Genomic DNA, 19,774 nt, shown 5'->3' on the forward strand with positions numbered 1-19,774 from the left:
TGAAATCGCTGAATTCCTTCGGTAGTCAACATAATGTTGCTATCTCATGACAAAAGCCTGGCTACTCCACGAGCTTAAGTCCGGTCATCAGTTCTTTCAACTCCCTTAGGCTACCCCGCCGTGTGTGTGTGTGTGTGTGTGTGTGTGTGTGTGTGTGTGTGTGTGTGTGTGTGTGTGTGTGTGTGTGTGTGTGTGTGTGTGTGTGTGTGTGTGTGTGTGTGTGTGTGTGTGTGTGTGTGTGTGTGTGTGTGTGTGTGTGTGTGTGTGTGTGTGTGTGTGTGTGTGTGTGTGTGTGTGTGTGTGTGTGTGTGTGTGTGTGTGTGTGTGTGTGTGTGTGTGTGTGTGTGTGTGTGTGTGTGTGTGTGTGTGTGTGTGTGTGTGTGTGTGTGTGTGTGTGTGTGTGTGTGTGTGTGTGTGTGTGTGTGTGTGTGTGTGTGTGTGTGTGTGTGTGTGTGTGTGTGTGTGTGTGTGTGTGTGTGTGTGTGTGTGTGTGTGTGTGTGTGTGTGTGTGTGTGTGTGTGTGTGTGTGTGTGTGTGTGTGTGTGTGGGTGTGTGAGTGTGTAATTCTCGCAATATAAAATGGACATTGTACAATGAGAATAAAATAAAAGACACATAGCTGAATACACTTCATACAGCGTAAATTTCACCACAGGAACCCAAAATCCTCGATTCCAGGAATAGTCCGCGAGTCTTGAGCATTGCATCCGAATCCCCAGCACTTGAATGGTACCAGAAACAGCCAACATCAACGCTACATCCAATCTTGAAAGAGTCCATTTTTTCTTGAGCGTTGGAACTGGGTCAGATATTATACCAAAACAAGGTATTGATTAGTAATCGAGGTAGCGAAAATAACTTATTTTCGTATAGTGCAGGTATTGCGTCACTGACCGAAAATACCCCATTGAGTTATTGCTTTCGCTTGAGATATTAATCAATAATTGGAAATCGCTAATTGCATGGAAAAATCGTCGTTTATTATTGAGGTATTGCATGATTTGGTGTTATTTTTTACTAGAGATTCGTTAGAAACACCCAAGTTATTATTTTAGGTATTTTACCTCTTATGCAGGGCTTCTTAATACCTTATTTAGGTTGTAGGTAATGCGTTTTGCATATCTCAGTTTAGTATTCTACAGCTATTTTCTTGTGCTCGGATTTGAGTCCCTGGCAGTTACACGGCAAACTTCAATACCTCAGAATGATGATTGCTTTTGGGTACATACCGCAAGATTCTGGATCGTTTCAAGTATCTCCTAGTGATGATAAGCCAGCTAGCCGATGGCATAGAAATTAGCATCATCGAGCATCCGACGATGAACCAAAGTAGGGTGTTAGACCATTTGAGCAGGGAGACCTATTTTGGGCACTTGCTGCGATAACTAAGTCAATATTAAGCCGGACACACAAGCTCAGCTAACATTTTTGCTCTATAAGCGTTTAAGAAACCACCATAAGCTGTCATGCAACAACGTTTGTTTGTAAGGTTCACTATCGGTCTCCGATGCTATGCTTTCACTGCTGTGAGTATTTCCATACTGATGGTTAGGGCAAAGACCACGGTATGGTGCAACAACGTTATACAGGGCTTGCTAATCAGAGGATTAGATAATAGCACGTATGGAGCCATTATTGGGCTTCAATGGGGTTTTACCCTTGTAGCTTTTTACTTTTACTTCGGAATCCATCGCCGAAGTTTTTTTTCGTATTTTCTTTGGCAGTTCCCGCAAGTTATAGTTATTTTTTGTATCGTGTATTACGGACTCCTTATTTGTGTTATTGTTTAGCAAAACACGTTCATGTAAATATTTCAAATCAAAATTTCAATATTTAATGCTGGTTGAAATCGCGCTTAAAATGCATTGACGGTAAAATATGAACCTTCTTATCGTGAAATTTGCTGAATTTTGCGTATTCTTCGATAGAAAATGGAAAGATATGATTACTGATTAACGATTTTCTTTAAAATAAATACATTATTCTCCTAAAAATAAAATTTGCTTATTTCCCGGGATCCCGGGAAATGGAAATATTTTTTCCCGTTTCCCGGGAAGCTGAATCCCGGGAAAATTGGAAGCCCTACACATGATCCAATCACTAGCTAGATGTCAAAATGGAAAAAAAATCTTAAACTTTCCATTATTCATTGTTAAAATTTTGAAAATTGTTACGTCACTTATGCGATTATGGGCAGTAAATTACAACGTCATTTGACATATGTTAATTAATATGTATATTCATTACAATATCGCCAATTATCCTTCAAGACCCATAGTTTTAGAAACGCTGTTCTAGATCCCACTTCATGGGATGCACACTGGTTCCAGCCGCATATGAAGGCGGTCATTAATATGAATTCCTCGAGTTTTATGACGAAACCGCTTAATTTGATGCATATTTGCATTTCAAATGCGTTTTTGTATAAAAATGGGCTCAATCGAGTTTTTGGCTTTACGGAGCCAAAATTCATTGTTTTGCCGTTTCGGTTACCAACTGATTCGGATATACTAATATTAGTTTAGGCGGACAACGGTAGTCAAAACTGCTCAAGAATAGTGAAACACACATAATGTGATGTATAAAGAGGGATAAAATTGGAAAAAGTGATTCCAGCAATACAATGCGGGAAGTATTTGTTAGTTTTTGATTTTTTTAAGGTACGACATTTACATAAGTGACTACCACCAACCTAGTCGCAAACGGTCGCAGCTGATTTCGCCAGTAAGGGAAAACATTTTTTCCAGCTTGATGAAAATTTGCAGTTTTTCTAATTTGTGGAAATAGCATCTAATTGAGTCACACTTATTCGAATAAAATGATAAAGAATGGCATCCAAATTTGTGATAAACATCGATGTCAACTATGTAACAATCGAATATAACCAACCAAATACATGTTGAATACATAGGACTGGAATTAGAAAAAAATATATAAAATGTCTACTCAAGAACATCTATTTTTATGAGCTCTACGGAAAAGTTTCGGAATGTATTTGATAAAAGTAATGATTGACCCTAACAAGCCAGTGCGATAGATGGATGACCCTTTACCCCAGTTTCATATACTAGGCGCCCCTCCGCCTTTTACCAAAAATGCCAAAAACCCCTCCCTTTACGCCTTTTCTGTGCACGTCCCTGGACCCTAGTAATGATTGGACTAATGGCCTATGGCGGAACCACTGTGGAATGAGGACTACTAGGGCTACAAGGAAGTAAATTTAAAAGAAAACCATCGCGGAAAGGAAGTAAATTTAAAAGAAAACCATCGCGGAAAACCAAGACTATCCCAGCATCTGGACGACGTGGGAGCCAAGATTTTTCCAAAACGAATCCTGCGTGGATCCTTCTGTGAACTGAAACTGAAACTGAACTGAAACTAGGTTGTAAATCTCGCCTTCAATTGACGAACAGTCACTGTTTACTTTAACCGTTATGTGTCCGACAAACTTTTTGCTTTTTTCTACACCGTGCTTTTCAAATGGACACTGTGTACCCGGGTACCCTGTCGGCCACATAAGTGTAAATTACACCGGATACCAAAACCCAGTCTGTAAGAAGACATCATTGTCATGTCTCCTTTTGGCCAGCTGCATGGAATTCACAGCTATCGACGAGCTGCACTGTTTACGCTAAAGACATCGGTTTCTGATAATAACTGAGGAGGGGTAAAGGAATTCCACCCGAATAAGTTCTCTACTCTACTCTACTCTTTTTGCTTTTTTCTACACCGTGCTTTTCAAATGGACACTGTGTACCCGGGTACCCTGTCGGCCACATAAGTGTAAATTACACCGGATACCAAAACCCAGTCTGTAAGAAGACATCATTGTCATGTCTCCTTTTGGCCAGCTGCATGGAATTCACAGCTATCGACGAGCTGCACTGTTTACGCTAAAGACATCGGTTTCTGATAATAACTGAGGAGGGGTAAAGGAATTCCACCCGAATAAGTTCTCTACGAGAATCAACGGCGCTGTCATCAACCCCACACTGGGACAAAATCAGTCCACCCTGAACACGGCCAAAACTCCAAACAGGATTTTATTGTGCAGCCCGGACGAGATCGTATGAGCGGTTATTCTCATTTGCGTCCCACCTCGAGAGTCATCCGACCGGTACAAGAAGACGTGGAGCGCAGCGAGCTAGGTGGGTCAACCAAGTGGAGGACGATCTGCGGACCCTACGCAGAGTGCGGAACTGGAGACAAACAGCCATGGACCGAGTGGAATGGAGACGGCCACCCCGGCCTTAGCCTGATCGGTGAGTGTGAGTCCCACGGCCAACACCTGGAAATTCATGTCCACGACTTTCAACCAGTCGTCCCGGTTCACTAAATTAGCGCTAACATATACCAGTCGGTAGGACCCAATTGTCGCGGTCGGACTTGCCTCTCCTGAACGGAAAGCTCCCGGCTCTATGAAATCAGCTTGGAGCAGTCATGCAAAAGATCCTCAGCTAAACGATGATGGCGATGGCAATGGACAACACCGAACATGGTGCTGTCGAATCAGCAATACCAGAGGAAAATGTATCGTCGGCACCGCATGTAACAACAACATGGCGATACTGAGTCATGGCTCTCCCAGCAAATCACAGGGATAACCTATAGTGAAAACACTTGCGCCGATCTACAACAATACCTGCTGGCTCAGCTTGCGCAGAAGCCGGTGTATTACCTTCCCACCTACTTACCGGTTGTTTGTCACATAACACAGAAGACACCTTCTTTAATACTATTTTACCCTGGAGCACATAAGATCGACCCTCGAGATTACCGGTATCGCGTTTGGAATTGACAAATGTCGGTCAATCCATCTTCGCCGGGGTCAAGTAGTGGACGCCAGCTGTTTCCGCGTCTACGAACAGCAGGAGATTCGGAATATGGTTGAAGGTGAAGTGTACGAATACCTCGTCTTCCTGCAACTTAGAGGTATTTGCCACACAGCGATCAAGAAGAAACTGCAGAACAAGATCTTGCATCGTGCCAACTGTGTTCTGAGAAGCTTTCTGTCAACCGCCAATCAGGTGAAGGCCATAGGCACGTTTGCTGTGCCCCTGCTGACCTACAGCTTAGGGGTGGTAAAGTGGACCAAGACTGACCTCGAGGAACTAGAACGAGCCGTATGACTGGCGTTCACCAAACACCGAATGCGCCACCCAAAGTCTTCCATCAGGAGAGTCACCCTGTCACGCGCAGTATGAAGGAGAAGGCGTCTCCAGTACTCAGAAGCTATATGCATCCCAGATCCAGTAGCTGCGGGAGTTTTTCGTAGAAATCCAGAACCGCCACGAAATGTACCGTACTGTATGGGAAATTGATTCCGGCGCCTTGCACAGCTACAAGCTGCTAGCTGAACTGCAACATCAAGACCGTAGACATTTGCCGGAGCCCGTGGCTCACAGTGGTCACACGTTCTCTTCAAGTGGAACGTCATGAGGTTCTATCCTGGCTTCGGCACTTGAAATTTTGCGTCAGCAGCTCTTTCCCACGAGAGCAGCTGTCGCTGACCCACTTGTGAGCTAATTCTAACGGACTCAACTCATAATGGACAAAAATGATCGCAATGCACAAGGAGAGTTAAAGCACAACTTGATCGACACATTTGTACCCTACCACAAGTACAAGCCTCTTCACAGCATATCTGCAGCGCAGATTACTTACCTGAAAAGTGCCTTCCGATGTTTCAGTCAGTACGAATTCAGCAAGTTTCACAGTAAAATGTCGTCCACATACACTCAAATTCAACCTTCACCCGACTCTGTTTTAATTCGAATCACTTCCTTCGTCAAAAGTTTCCGTATTTCACTATCCTGCCCGGTTGCTCTCCGTTTCCACATTACAGTGCTGCGTATCTGGTGCGGTGTGTCTGCTGCGTATCTGTACCAGAATTGTCGCACAGCTCTTCTCGGCAGATGAATGTCCACAGTTCAGCTTCAGCCGGTGAATTAACGCTGATCCAGGTTTCCGGCGGGTCTTATAAATAGTGCTCAGTCGCACCGGGAACTTGAAGCTTGCAACGCACAACAATAGTTTATACACAGACAAACAGACGTTATTGCGATGAAAATTATTGTGCCACGAAAAGATATACGTTCAAGGCTCATTAAGCTGTGTTTTTCAAAGCGTTCCCTTGTGGAGCGGACCTGGTGTGATGGTAAGAACACTTGACTATCACGCCGAGGACCTGGAATCGAATCCTACTCTCGACAGACTCACAAAATGTGAGTTCTTCCTTCGGAAGGGAAGTAAAGCGTGAGTCCCGAGATGAACTAGTTTAGGGTTAAAAATCTCGTTAATAAAGATAAAAAAAAGCGTTCCCTAGGTGGCGGTAGTGAACAAACGTCAAACAGGAGCAAAAGCGATTTTAGCGCTTCGATCGAGTGATTGACGAACTGCAGAGTATTGCATTGAACCGTTGAAAATATGAACGATGGGAAGTGAGTAGAGTGCTAGGTAAAGTGAAACATTTGTTTGTCTATGGTTTATCAGTAATTTATTCGCGTATAATTTTTGGACAGTGTGAGACGTAGGGAAGGCACGGTACTGTGACAACAGACCTTGAACTACCTCATGTACCATCTTCGTCACTCTTGTTGTTTCAAATGCCGTGGGTGGCGCCCTTTTGGGATAGGTAAGTGTGTGCATTCTATGAGATAGTGGATGCTTGCTTAGATAAGGGTTTGCATAAAACGTGGAGCGCACTTGTTTTGGCTTAAATGATTACATCTGGATATACAGAGGAAACCATGAGTTGATCTGAGCTAACTGATATGTTTACATTGTACGTGAGATAACGCATGATTGCTTAGATACCATTCCGGTTTTAATGAATCATGATCTGAATCAGATTGTAACAAACACACATCCAATCCAAATCTAATACAAATCCAATCCAAATCCAATCAAAACCCAATCTAAATCCAATCCAAATCCAATCCAAATCCAATCCAAATCCAATCCAAATCCAATCCAAATCCAATCCAAATCCAATCCAAATCCAATCCAAATCCAATCCAAATCCAATCCAAATCCAATCCAAATCCAATCCAAATCCAATCCAAATCCAATCCAAATCCAATCCAAATCCAATCCAAATCCAATCCAAATCCAATCCAAATCCAATCCAAATCCAATCCAAATCCAATCCAAATCCAATCCAAATCCAATCCAAATCCAATCCAAATCCAATCCAAATCCAATCCAAATCCAATCCAAATCCAATCCAAATCCAATCCAAATCCAATCCAAATCCAATCCAAATCCAATCCAAATCCAATCCAAATCCAATCCAAATCCAATCCAAATCCAATCCAAATCCAATCCAAATCCAATCCAAATCCAATCCAAATCCAATCCAAATCCAATCCAAATCCAATCCAAATCCAATCCAAATCCAATCCAAATCCAATCCAAATCCAATCCAAATCCAATCCAAATCCAATCCAAATCCAATCCAAATCCAATCCAAATCCAATCCAAATCCAATCCAAATCCAATCCAAATCCAATCCAAATCCAATCCAAATCCAATCCAAATCCAATCCAAATCCAATCCAAATCCAATCCAAATCCAATCCAAATCCAATCCAAATCCAATCCAAATCCAATCCAAATCCAATCCAAATCCAATCCAAATCCAATCCAAATCCAATCCAAATCCAATCCAAATCCAATCCAAATCCAATCCAAATCCAATCCAAATCCAATCCAAATCCAATCCAAATCCAATCCAAATCCAATCCAAATCCAATCCAAATCCAATCCAAATCCAATCCAAATCCAATCCAAATCCAATCCAAATCCAATCCAAATCCAATCCAAATCCAATCCAAATCCAATCCAAATCCAATCCAAATCCAATCCAAATCCAATCCAAATCCAATCCAAATCCAATCCAATCCAAATCCAATCCAAATCCAATCCAAATCCAATCCAAATCCAAATCCAATCCAAATCCAATCCAAATCCAATCCAAATCCAATCCAAATCCAATCCAAATCCAATCCAAATCCAATCCAAATCCAATCAAAATCCAATCCAAATCCAATCCAAATACAATCCAAATCCAATCCAAATCCAATCCAAATCCAATCCAAATCCAATCCAAATCCAATCCAAATCCAATCCAAATCCAATCCAAATCCAATCCAAATCCAATCCAATCCAAATCCAATCCAAATCCAAATCCAATCCAAATCCAATCCAAATCCAATCCAAATCCAATCCAAATCCAATTCAAATCGATTTTTGTTGTTTCCCTTTCTGCAATTAATTAGAGGAATAAAATATGTACCCTCATGCATTTCTTTGAATTCCAAATTGCAGGGGAATTTAAGAATTGCGCTCAGTTTTGAATAACAGCTCAAAAACATTCTTCTCTTTCCCAATCTATTTGCGGCCACAGTGAGGAATGAAGTACCGGAAAATATGAAATGGTGAATAGCTTACATCCCATCGTTCTGTTCGAGCAAGCTGATGTTTTTCACTTGATAGGGCACACATCAACGTCGACTAAGAACGTGAAGCTTGTGCATCACTGCTGCTGGAAAGAAATTGTATATGATTTAGCTCGTCGCTCTTTCTGGAACGTCTCTTATAGCAGGTAAGACGAAACCTAACCCTAGAGAAAGCTGAACATCGTCGTCATGCTTCGACAGCATCATCATCGACGTTCGACTTACTCCAATGGGATGGGTTTGAAGCCTGCCGGTTTTCCACTAAAGATGGTAATAAATTGAGCAGGATGAAGTTATCTCGGCTGTAGCCTGCCTGGGCGAGGTGTTGAGTTGCTTACTCTATTATGTTGCGTCGAAGGCGGAATCGGAAGCAGGGAATGTGATATGTTCGACGAAAGCCGGCATATATGAAACCCTAGACACGGGTACGTCAAGAGTTGGAAAACATGTTTTATTCTAAAAAGGGGATATGCATTCTTACATAAGTTTTCTTGTTTGATTGCATGATAGGAGTCGTCACTCACCATCATCGATGGAAATTCGGAGCCCCAACCTGGGTTTTGCGATTATTTCAATATCATTAAACTCGATTTACGTCTTATCACAGTCTTTTGTGTTCTACATATTGTTACGGCTTAATAAACATAGGCTCATTAAATAATGATCTGCGGCACACACTTACATGGCTAATGGGCTACCCCTAGTAGCGGTTTAGGTTTTATCATTGCTCTTGCGATCAAACCAACTGCTTCAAAACCACGATAAAACCTCGAATGTTACTCGGAAGTAGCCGTAGAGGCGAAGGCGGAGACTCACGTTCGGACTTCTTTCAGATCGCCAACCTCCTCCGGCACCAATTGGTTAGAGTCTGCAGCGGTTGGTTCAGCACTGGGAACACTGGACGGAACTTCGACGGGCACCGACATGTTGACGATGAAGACCGCCGGCTCGAGAGGAGACTTTTTCTCGTGGATCGACTCCAGGCTGGGCTCGAAGGCCGGATTGTCCAGGGGGATCTTCTTGGAAGCACTGGGACAGTTTTTGGGGCGGATGTCTGGGTTGTTGACGTAACGGCGGGCCTTGCCGGGTAGCATTCGACTCAGTCGGTACACTGCCGGATGGAGGAGCTTGTGGTCGTAGGCGTCGTCCCGGTGTCGAGTTAGGTAACTGACCAGGGTACCGATAATGACGGTCAGGAAGGTGCCGATCAAGCTGTAGTACATGTACGAGATGGAGTACAGGGTTTCCGGGAATTGAGGAGTGCGCGCGATGTGCTCTTCCAGTGGTCCGTCCAAGTAGGAGAAGTCCGATTCAACCTCAAGGGGCGTGTTGGCGAGAAGCCACGATTTGGATGGTTTGACTATGCCGGCAGAGAAGGTTTCGTTTGTGCAGCCCTGTGAACAAAAAAGTTGGATTTGAGAAGTTGTGAAAAACGCTTCGAAGTAACTACTTGGACAAACCTCAACGGAGGTGGGCAGCAGTACGGTCTCCTTATCGACGGTAAGGCTTCCAAACGTAATCCAAAGTGTAACGATATGGGACACTATCATTCCAGAGGCAGCTCCTTTCCAGTTGGCAACCGGGACAAGCATGGCCAGCAGGAATACTCCCAACAGTGGTCCAGATGTGGCCGAGGTCATCAACATACTGCTCTCGATCACTCCGGACAGAAGACCTACGGCAAACCCGACGCCCATGACCATAACTCCATACACGGATCCGATAAATTTGATGATCGTCAACTGCTGTTTGTCGCTGATTCCCTTGAAGCGTGGCAGCGGCGACAGGAAATCCTCCCAAGTAACAGTCGCCAGCGAGTTCAAGTTGGATACGTTCAAGCTCAAAGCGCCGTTGAACAGCGATGCCATAAACAGTCCCAGCACTCCGGGTAGATAGCTGAACTTGTCCTCCACGAAGAACGGCAGAATTTCGTCCATCTTGTTGATGTAGCCTCCGGCCATCGGGTCACACTGAGCGTACACCGCGTACACTCCCATGCCGACGATCCAGGCCAACGAGAACAGCGTGATTACCACCGGAATGTTACTCATCAGGGTTCGACGGACCTCTTTGAAAGTGCTCATGCTTAGATAGCGCTGGACAAAGTTCTGCTGACAGCCGAAGATGCTCAACGACATGAAGAGCTGCCCCAGCCAAGCCGAAGTGGTGTCCACTCGGATCGTGAAGTCTCCGGTGAAGTTGAAGAAGTTCAAGCGACCTAGCGAGAGTGAGAGATTAGATTAGCACATTTAAAGACAGTTGAGAAATTCAGACTCACCATTTTCAGCCGGGACCGTGAAGATCTTATCGAAACCTCCAACGTTGATCATCGACTGGATGATTATGGCGATCGAGATCAGGATCATGGTAACTCCCTGGATAACGTCTGCCATAATGGCGGCCTTCAGCCCTCCCAGCAGGTTGAAGATGATACTGATAGCGGAGATCCCAAGCAGCGAAGCCCAGTAGGGAATTCCGATGACCGTATTCAGTGCCACCGTTGGAGTGTACACCGTTACGCCGAGATTCAGTAGGGATCGGATCACGTAGGTTCCCGACGCTAGACAGCGGACCAGGCGGCTGTTGAATCTGTTCAAATGATAGTGATCGTTACAAGTTTCCAGGTTTCGATAAAGTTACCCAAAGAACCTCACCTCAAATCCAGATACTGATAAACGGACGTAACACCCAAGTTAAAGTACACCGGGATGAACACAAAGCACACGATCGGATAGGCGGTCACCATCCCGTACAGGGTTTCCCACATGGCCGACCCCCGGTAGAACAGTTCACTCGGGTAGCCCAGGAACGATCGGACGCCGAGCGTTCCACGTGCGATCGACAGCATCATGGCACCCATCGAGATCGTGCCCAGGCCGAACACATAGTCCGCCTTGGTTTTTTCCTTCTTGCCGAAGAATCTTCCCCAGAGGGGCACCAGCGTCGAGAAGATGATGAACACTACGAACACGCCGTAGTCCCACAGCAGATCCATAAAGGTACGTGCCATCTAAAAGGAAAAGAAGAAATGGAAGATGAGTGGTTAGTCATTGATAAGATTATGAAATTTCCTAGTCAGCCAAAACAACTTGTAAAGGTAGTAGCTGATTTGAATACTCTGAAGCTAGGTGGCGCTGGTAAGCCTCCTCAGAATCTCAAGACTCCAACCACAGAGAAGAATTGCATTTGTTCAGAATTTTCCCACAATACATCCTTTGAATGTCGCACGACTGTTTCTCTGATTCTGAGAACTTCCAACGTCATCGACATAGATCTAGAACCATATGGCAAAGAAAGGCATTTTTTCGAAAATATTTGAATCTTGTAAGGGTTCTTATGAGAATCCTTAGACGATTCTGGTGGGAATCATGAGTGGATTCTGACGATAACACTGACAAGATTTTGACGAGAATATTGATTGATAGTCCTGAAAGGATTCTGACGAGAATCCTGAGAGTATTCTGACGAGAATCCTGTAGGGAATCTGATGAGAATCCTGTAGGGAATCTGATGAGAATCCTGAAAAGATTCTGGTGAAAATCCTGAAAGCATTCTGGTGAGAATCCTGAAAGGATTCTGGTGAGAATCCTGAAAGGATTCTGGTGAGAATCCTGAAAAGATTCTGGTGAGAATCCTGAAAGGATTCTGGTGAGAATCCTGAAAGGATTCTGGTGAGAATCCTGAAAGGATTCTGGTGAGAATCCTGAAAGGATTCTGGTGAGAATCCTGAAAGGATTCTGGTGAGAATCCTGAAAGGATTCTGGTGAGAATCCTGAAAGGATTCTGGTGAGAATCCTGAGAGGATTCTGGTGAGAATCCTGAAAGGATTCTGGTGAGAATTCTGAAAGGATTCTGGTGAGAATCTTGAAAGGATTCTGGTGAGAATCTTGAAAGGATTCTGGTGAGAATCTTGAAAGGATTCTGATGAGAATCTTGAAAGGATTCTGGAGAGAATCCTGAACGGATTCTGGTGAGAATCCTGAACGGATTCTGGTGAGAATCCTGAACGGATTCTGGTGAGAATCCTGAACGGATTCTGGTGAGAATCCTGAACGGATTCTGGTGAGAATCCTGAACGGATTCTGGTGAGAACCCTGAAAGGATTCTGGTGAGAATCCTGAAAGGATTCTGGTGAGAATCATGAAAGAATTCTGGTGAGAATCCTGGAAGAATTCTGGTGAGAATCCTGAAAGAATTCTGGTGAGAATCCTGAAAGAATTCTGGTGAGAATCCTGAAAGGATTCTGGTGAGAATCCTGAAATGATTCTGGTGAGAACCCTGAAAGGATTCTGGTGAGAATCTTGAAAGGATTCTGGTGAGAATCCTGAAAGCATTCTGGTGAGAATCCTGAACGGATTCTGGTAAGAATACTGAAAGAATTCTGGTGAGAATCCTGAAAGGATTCTGGTGAGAATCCTGACAGAATTCTGGTGAGAATCCTGAACGGATTCTGGTGAGAATCTTGAACGGATTCTGGTGAGAATCCTTAGAGGATTCTGGTGAGAATCCTGAAAGGATTCTGACGAGAATCCTAAAAGGATTCTGACGAGAATCCTGAAAGGATTCTGACGAGAATCCTGAAAGGATTCTGACGAGAATCCTGAAAGGATTCTGACGAGAATCCTGAAAGGATTCTGACGAGAATCCTGAAAGGATTCTGACGAGAATCCTGAAAGGATTCTGACGAGAATCCTGAAAGGATTCTGACGAGAATCCTGAAAGGATTCTGACGAGAATCCTGAAAGGATTCTGACGAGAATCCTGAAAGGATTCTGACGAGAATCCTGAAAGGATTCTGACGAGAATCCTGAAAGGATTCTGACGAGAATCCTGTTAGGATTCTGACGAGAATCCTGAAAGGATTCTGACGAGAATCCTGAAAGAATTCTGACGAGAATCCTGAAAGGATTCTGACGAGAATCCTGAAAGGATTCTGACGAGAATCCTGAAAGGATTCTGACGAGAATCCTGAAAGGATTCTGACGAGAATCCTGAAAGGATTCTGACGAGAATCCTGAAAGGATTCTGACGAGAATCCTGAAAGGATTCTGACGAGAATCCTGAAAGGATTCTGACGAGAATCCTGAAAGGATTCTGACGAGAATCCTGAAAGGATTCTGACGAGAATCCTGAAAGGATTCTGACGAGAATCCTGAAAGGATTCTGACGAGAATCCTGAAAGGATTCTGACGAGAATCCTGAAAGGATTCTGACGAGAATCCTGAAAGGATTCTGACGAGAATCCTGAAAGGATTCTGACGAGAATCCTGAAAGGATTCTGACGAGAATCCTGAAAGGATTCTGACGAGAATCCTGAAAGGATTCTGACGAGAATCCTGAAAGGACTCTGACGAGAATCCTGAAAGGATTCTGACGAGAATCCTGAAAGGATTCTGACGAGAATCCTGAAAGGATTCTGACGAGAATCCTGTAAGGATTCTGACGAGAATCCTGAAAGGATTCTGACGAGAATCCTGAAAGGATTCTGACGAGAATCCTGAAAGGATTCTGACGAGAATCCTGAAAGGATTCTGACGAGAATCCTGAAAGGATTCTGACGAGAATCCTGAAAGGATTCTGACGAGAATCCTGAAAGGATTCTGACGAGAATCCTGAAAGGATTCTGACGAGAATCCTGTAAGGATTCTGACGAGAATCCTGAAAGGATTCTGACGAGAATCCTGAAAGGATTCTGACGAGAATCCTGAAAGGATTCTGACGAGAATCCTGAAAGGATTCTGACGAGAATCCTGAAAGGATTCTGACGAGAATCCTGAAAGGATTCTGACGAGAATCCTGAAAGGATTCTGACGAGAATCCTGAAAGGATTCTGACGAGAATCCTGAAAGGATTCTGACGAGAATCCTGAAAGGATTCTGACGAGAATCCTGAAAGGATTCTGACGAGAATCCTGAAAGGATTCTGACGAGAATCCTGAAAGGATTCTGACGAGAATCCTGAAAGGATTCTGACGAGAATCCTGAAAGGATTCTGACGAGAATCCTGAAAGGATTCTGACGAGAATCCTGAAAGGATTCTGACGAGAATCCTGAAAGGATTCTGACGAGAATCCTGAAAGGATTCTGACGAGAATCCTGTAAGGATTCTGACGAGAGTCCTGAAAGGATTCTGACGAGAATCCTGAAAGGATTCTGACGAGAATCCTGAAAGGATTCTGACGAGAATCCTGAAAGGATTCTGACGAGAATCCTGAAAGGATTCTGACGAGAATCCTGAAAGGATTCTGACGAGAATCCTGAAAGGATTCTGACGAGAATCCTGAAAGGATTCTGACGAGAATCCTGAAAGGATTCTGACGAGAATCCTGAAAGGATTCTGACGAGAATCCTGAAAGGATTCTGACGAGAATCCTGAAAGGATTCTGACGAGAATCCTGAAAGGATTCTGACGAGAATCCTGAAAGGATTCTGACGAGAATCCTGAAAGGATTCTGACGAGAATCCTGAAAGGATTCTGACGAGAATCCTGAAAGGATTCTGACGAGAATCCTGAAAGGATTCTGACGAGAATCCTGAAAGGATTCTGACGAGAATCCTGAAAGGGTTCTGACGAGAATCCTGAAAGGATTCTGACGAGAATCCTGTAAGGATTCTGACGAGAATCCTGAAAGGATTCTGACGAGAATCCTGAAAGGGTTCTGACGAGAATCCTGTAAGGATTCTGACGAGAATCCTGAAAGGATTCTGACGAGAATCCTGTAAGGATTCTGACGAGAATCCTGTAAGGATTCTGACGAGAATCCTGTAAGGATTCTGACGAAAATCCTGTAAGGATTCTGACGAGAATCCTGTAAGGATTCTGACGAGAATCCTGTAAGGATTCTGACGAGAATCCTGAAAGGATTCTGACGAGAATCCTGTAAGGATTCTGACGAGAATCCTGTAAGGATTCTGACGAGAATCCTGTAAGGATTCTGACGAGAATCCTGTAAGGATTCTGACGAGAATCCTGTAAGGATTCTGACGAGAATCCTGTAAGGATTCTGACGAGAATCCTGTAAGGATTCTGACGAGAATCCTGTAAGGATTCTGACGAGAATCCTGTAAGGATTCTGACGAGAATCCTGTAAGGATTCTGACGAGAATCCTGTAAGGATTCTGACGAGAATCCTGTAAGGATTCTGACGAGAATCCTGTAAGGATTCTGACGAGAATCCTGTAAGGATTCTGACGAGAATCCTGTAAGGATTCTGACGAGAATCCTGTAAGGATTCTGACGAGAATCCTGTAAGGATTCTGACGAGAATCCTGTAAGGATTCTGACGAGAATCCTGTAAGGATTCTGACGAGAATCCTGTAAGGATTCTGACGAGAATCCTGTAAGGATTCTGACGAGAATCCTGTAAGGATTCTGACGAGAATCCTGTAAGGATTCTGACGAGAATCCTGTAAGGATTCTGACGAGAATCCTGTAAGGATTCTGACGAGAATCCTGTAAGGATTCTGACGAGAATCCTGTAAGGATTCTGACGAGAATCCTGTAAGAATTCTGACGAGAATCCTGTAAGGATTCTGACGAGAATCCTGTAAGGATTCTGACGAGAATCCTGTAAGGATTCTGACGAGAATCCTGTAAGGATTCTGACGAGAATCCTGTAAGGATTCTGACGAGAATCCTGTAAGGATTCTGACGAGAATCCTGTAAGGATTCTGACGAGAATCCTGTAAGGATTCTGACGAGAATCCTGTAAGGATTCTGACGAGAATCCTGTAAGGATTCTGACGAGAATCCTGTAAGGATTCTGACGAGAATCCTGTAAGGATTCTGACGAGAATCCTGTAAGGATTCTGACGAGAATCCTGTAAGGATTCTGACGAGAATCCTGTAAGGATTCTGACGAGAATCCTGTAAGGATTCTGACGAGAATCCTGTAAGGATTCTGACGAGAATCCTGTAAGGATTCTGACGAGAATCCTGTAAGGATTCTGACGAGAATCCTGTAAGGATTCTGACGAGAATCCTGTAAGGATTCTGACGAGAATCCTGTAAGGATTCTGACGAGAATCCTGTAAGGATTCTGACGAGAATCCTGTAAGGATTCTGACGAGAATCCTGTAAGGATTCTGACGAGAATCCTGTAAGGATTCTGACGAGAATCCTGTAAGGATTCTGACGAGAATCCTGTAAGGATTCTGACGAGAATCCTGTAAGGATTCTGACGAGATTCCTGTAAGGATTTTGACGAGAATCCTGTAACGATTCTGACGAGAATCCTGTAAGGATTCTTTCGAGAATCCTGTAAGGATTCTTTCGAGAATCCTGTAAGGATTCTTTCGAGAATCCTGTAAGGATTCTTGACGAGAATCCTGTAGGGATTCTGACGAGAATCCTGTAAGGATTCTGACGATGAAGCAGCTTCACACTGACAACCTCGTCATGGTGTTAGCTGTCACTGATGCTTGTTAGGGGATGAACACGCAAGGGGAATAACACTAAACTATATTCACACCCCACAGTTATTACATATATCAATCATGTTAAACAATGCTAAAATATCTACTTTTGATTCTTGTTAAGTGAAATCTTTTCTAAAAGTTCCCCAGTCAAAGCAAGCGCAGAATCGACCAAACGCGGAGAAAACCGGTTAGGTTTGGTGCTTCGCTATCGTTTCAGAACCCCTAGCGGCAAACCCAGTAAACATGTGCCCAAAAGAGAAGCGCGAAAACAAACGACAGCCAAACGGTTCGTTCGGTAGACGAAAAGTGAGTCACGCAGACGCGCGGTGCTAGCCGCGTCTACCTTTTTCGCTGACGCTGCTGGGGAAACCTGTTAAACCGGCGTGCTCTTATCAACAAAATACGGCCCGGCATTGGCGGCGCTTCCACAGCAATAAAGCCATCAACCAGTCAGTGGGGTAGCTATTTGAACGAATAGAATAGAATAGATGGTTGCACGAGTGGGTGATATGGATATCAGACGTTCACTCGGCGGCGTGGCGCGGCGATAGGCGTTGATTGATTCTGATTGACGAACATAAGGCATGGAAACAGATCGCACGTGGTGGCGTGGCGACAGATGGTGGGATTACGTCTGCGCTACTGATCTACGCGCTGTGCTAGCTGCTACCGTTCGATTATTTTATAGATTATTCATTTATGAGCAAACCAGTTAGTATGGTAATGGAGTTGATCCCGCGTCACAAGAGCTATTGAACTCTTGACTTCGTCAGTCGTCGGGGTAGAACTCAGAACAAAGCTTGGATGGTGCGATGATCTAAGATCGTTATCTCCCGGCGGATATGCCGGCGATAACCGAAGAGTCACATTTGCAGGGCTCGTTACTCACTCATCCTCCGTCCTATCTCGCTAGTGGCGACACACGGGTGTAATCATTGCATAATAATTACACAGCCATTATCACGGGCTTCTAATTGTTTGTTTTTGAAACGAATGATTACACATTTTCTGCAACTGTAAACGCTGCTGTTGGAAGGAATCGCGCAGCAGCATGAATGTCTAATCAACGCACTCTCGCCAGTGTGCAGTGTGCGGAGCGGACCATTATCAAGAGACGGAAGGAGCCGGACCTGGACCGATCGCCGGAGTATTGGCGGTTGTGCACACGGTAGTGCCCGGCCGATAATGGTGATGAACTTGGGACGACTGTTTAGAAGAAAAAAAAAAACAACTTTATCGGCTGAAGTGTGTGGAAGGGCGGTACATAGCTGCCTATTAGGAGAAACTTTGTTCAGAACAAAGAAAGCGACGCTACGCGGTCCGGTGGCGTCAAACGTGACTGTATGTACTGACATCAGTTAGGTAAGCTTGAAAGGGCAATCGAACGGGACAGTCCAAGAGGGCCTTTGGAAGCATGCCTACACGATGGCAACGCTGCTGATGAAGCGTTGTTGTTTTCATAGTGGATGTGGTGACAGATTAGTGGCCATTTCTTGTTTACGTTTTTTGCTCTATGAATTTATCTGATTAGAGCTTGTTTTGTACACTAACGAAGTGGGATGTTTTCCCCATTGATTTGCACTGTTTTGTTTCGGATGGACGCGGAGATAGAGAGCACTGAAACGGGATTGGCATGTGTTGTGTTAGTCCATGGTTCTCAATCTACTAGCACGATCTGTTTAGTGTTCTTCTAGTCTTCTTTACGATACATCCCAACGGGGACCTGTTTCTCAGCTTCAACACATCCACAGTTATTAACCGAGAGCTCTCATTACCAATGATAATGTTGCATATCGTAGATATATCGTGTGACAGGCAAGAAGTAATTCTTTGTCCAAGCATATCAAGGAAATGCAATCGCATACGAATGATTCCTGGCACAACTGTGGAGCTACAGGGGTATCTCACAGACAAACAGACACCTAGAAAAATTTTCGTGAAAATCCATCGTCCAGCTCACACTACCATTGTGCAATATCGTCAACAGAAGGCGCTAGTGTGAAACGTCAACCGCAAAGAAAAACGATGCGCTTGTGAAAGCCACAACTATGAAGATTTAAAATGATCATTAAAAGCGTGGTCGATGGAAATTTCGCCAGTGTTACGTCTGTTTGTCTGTGGGTATACTCGGTCTCCATCAACAACGGTTGTCGAATTAGTATGCCTCTACATCCCTTATGATGAAAATATCTTTTCTCGGCCAAGTCCTTGGTTCATTCCAAGATTTTGTGATTTCGAATTGAAAACGGTATAACTAAGCCTCGAACGGCTTGGATTGCGCTTGACCGTAAGGCAAGAAGAAAGAAAGTAGACGAATAGGTAAAACACGATAAATCCAGTAAAAGCTGCTGCGGCTAGAACGAAACGGAAATATCCGGATCACAAACAAGAAATTTACTAAAACCCAAAAGCATAGAACTGTTGACGATGGAGAGAAAGCTGCTCAACTATTGCTGAAGTTTTGTATTTAGTAATTATGACGGATAGCTCGACGTTGGTATACGAATTGGACGGGCATGTCTGCGTGGCTGATGGTCAACTTTATGATTAGCCGAAATACCGGTTCTTTGAACATGAAAGCGGACTTTTAACCATTTTTTTAATTGACTTACTCGTTTTACGTGATCTTGTTTTATTATTGATTTATTTTTTAGATATAATGATATTTTTTTGTTGTCTAACGCGATTTTTTTTTGTTTATTTTTTTCTTTTAGTTTGTAATTTCTCGAGTCGCATATTTTTTCCTCGCGATTTAAACATGTATTGCAAAGTTTCGACGACCCTGGAGGGATCAGTTCTGCTTGTGCCTCGCACTGAGCCGAAACATACTTATTTATATAATAGAAAAAAAAAATATCTTCTGATTATATTTTCGTTCAACTCGTTCTACGTGATTTTT

General features: G+C 43.7%; 2 protein-coding genes across 6 annotated transcripts in view; both read right to left on the minus strand.

Moving 5' to 3' along the window:
- Positions 1 to 5,934, minus strand: part of LOC109425332 (sodium-coupled monocarboxylate transporter 1-like) — a 93,697-nt gene extending 87,763 nt beyond the window's left edge. Inside the window, exon 1 of the mRNA XM_029860206.2 lies at positions 5,665 to 5,934. The gene's annotated coding sequence lies outside the window, so the exon portion shown is untranslated. The remainder of the gene's footprint in view (positions 1 to 5,664) is intronic.
- A 2,930-nt stretch (positions 5,935 to 8,864) lies between these two features.
- LOC109419787 (sodium-coupled monocarboxylate transporter 1) overlaps positions 8,865 to 19,774 on the minus strand; it is a 157,851-nt gene continuing 146,941 nt past the window's right edge. For all 5 annotated transcript variants that reach the window (XM_029860195.2, XM_062846508.1, XM_062846509.1 and 2 more), the window contains exons 2-5: positions 11,113 to 11,468; positions 10,737 to 11,047; positions 9,919 to 10,676; positions 8,865 to 9,852 (exon numbers count right to left, since the gene is read on the minus strand). In XM_029860195.2, coding sequence (XP_029716055.2) covers positions 9,271 to 9,852; positions 9,919 to 10,676; positions 10,737 to 11,047; positions 11,113 to 11,468 — 2,007 coding nt within the window. In that variant the 3' untranslated portion in view covers positions 8,865 to 9,270. The remainder of the gene's footprint in view (positions 9,853 to 9,918; positions 10,677 to 10,736; positions 11,048 to 11,112; positions 11,469 to 19,774) is intronic.

Source organism: Aedes albopictus, chromosome 1 (assembly GCF_035046485.1).
Source record: "Aedes albopictus strain Foshan chromosome 1, AalbF5, whole genome shotgun sequence".
NCBI lineage: Eukaryota > Metazoa > Arthropoda > Insecta > Diptera > Culicidae > Aedes > Aedes albopictus.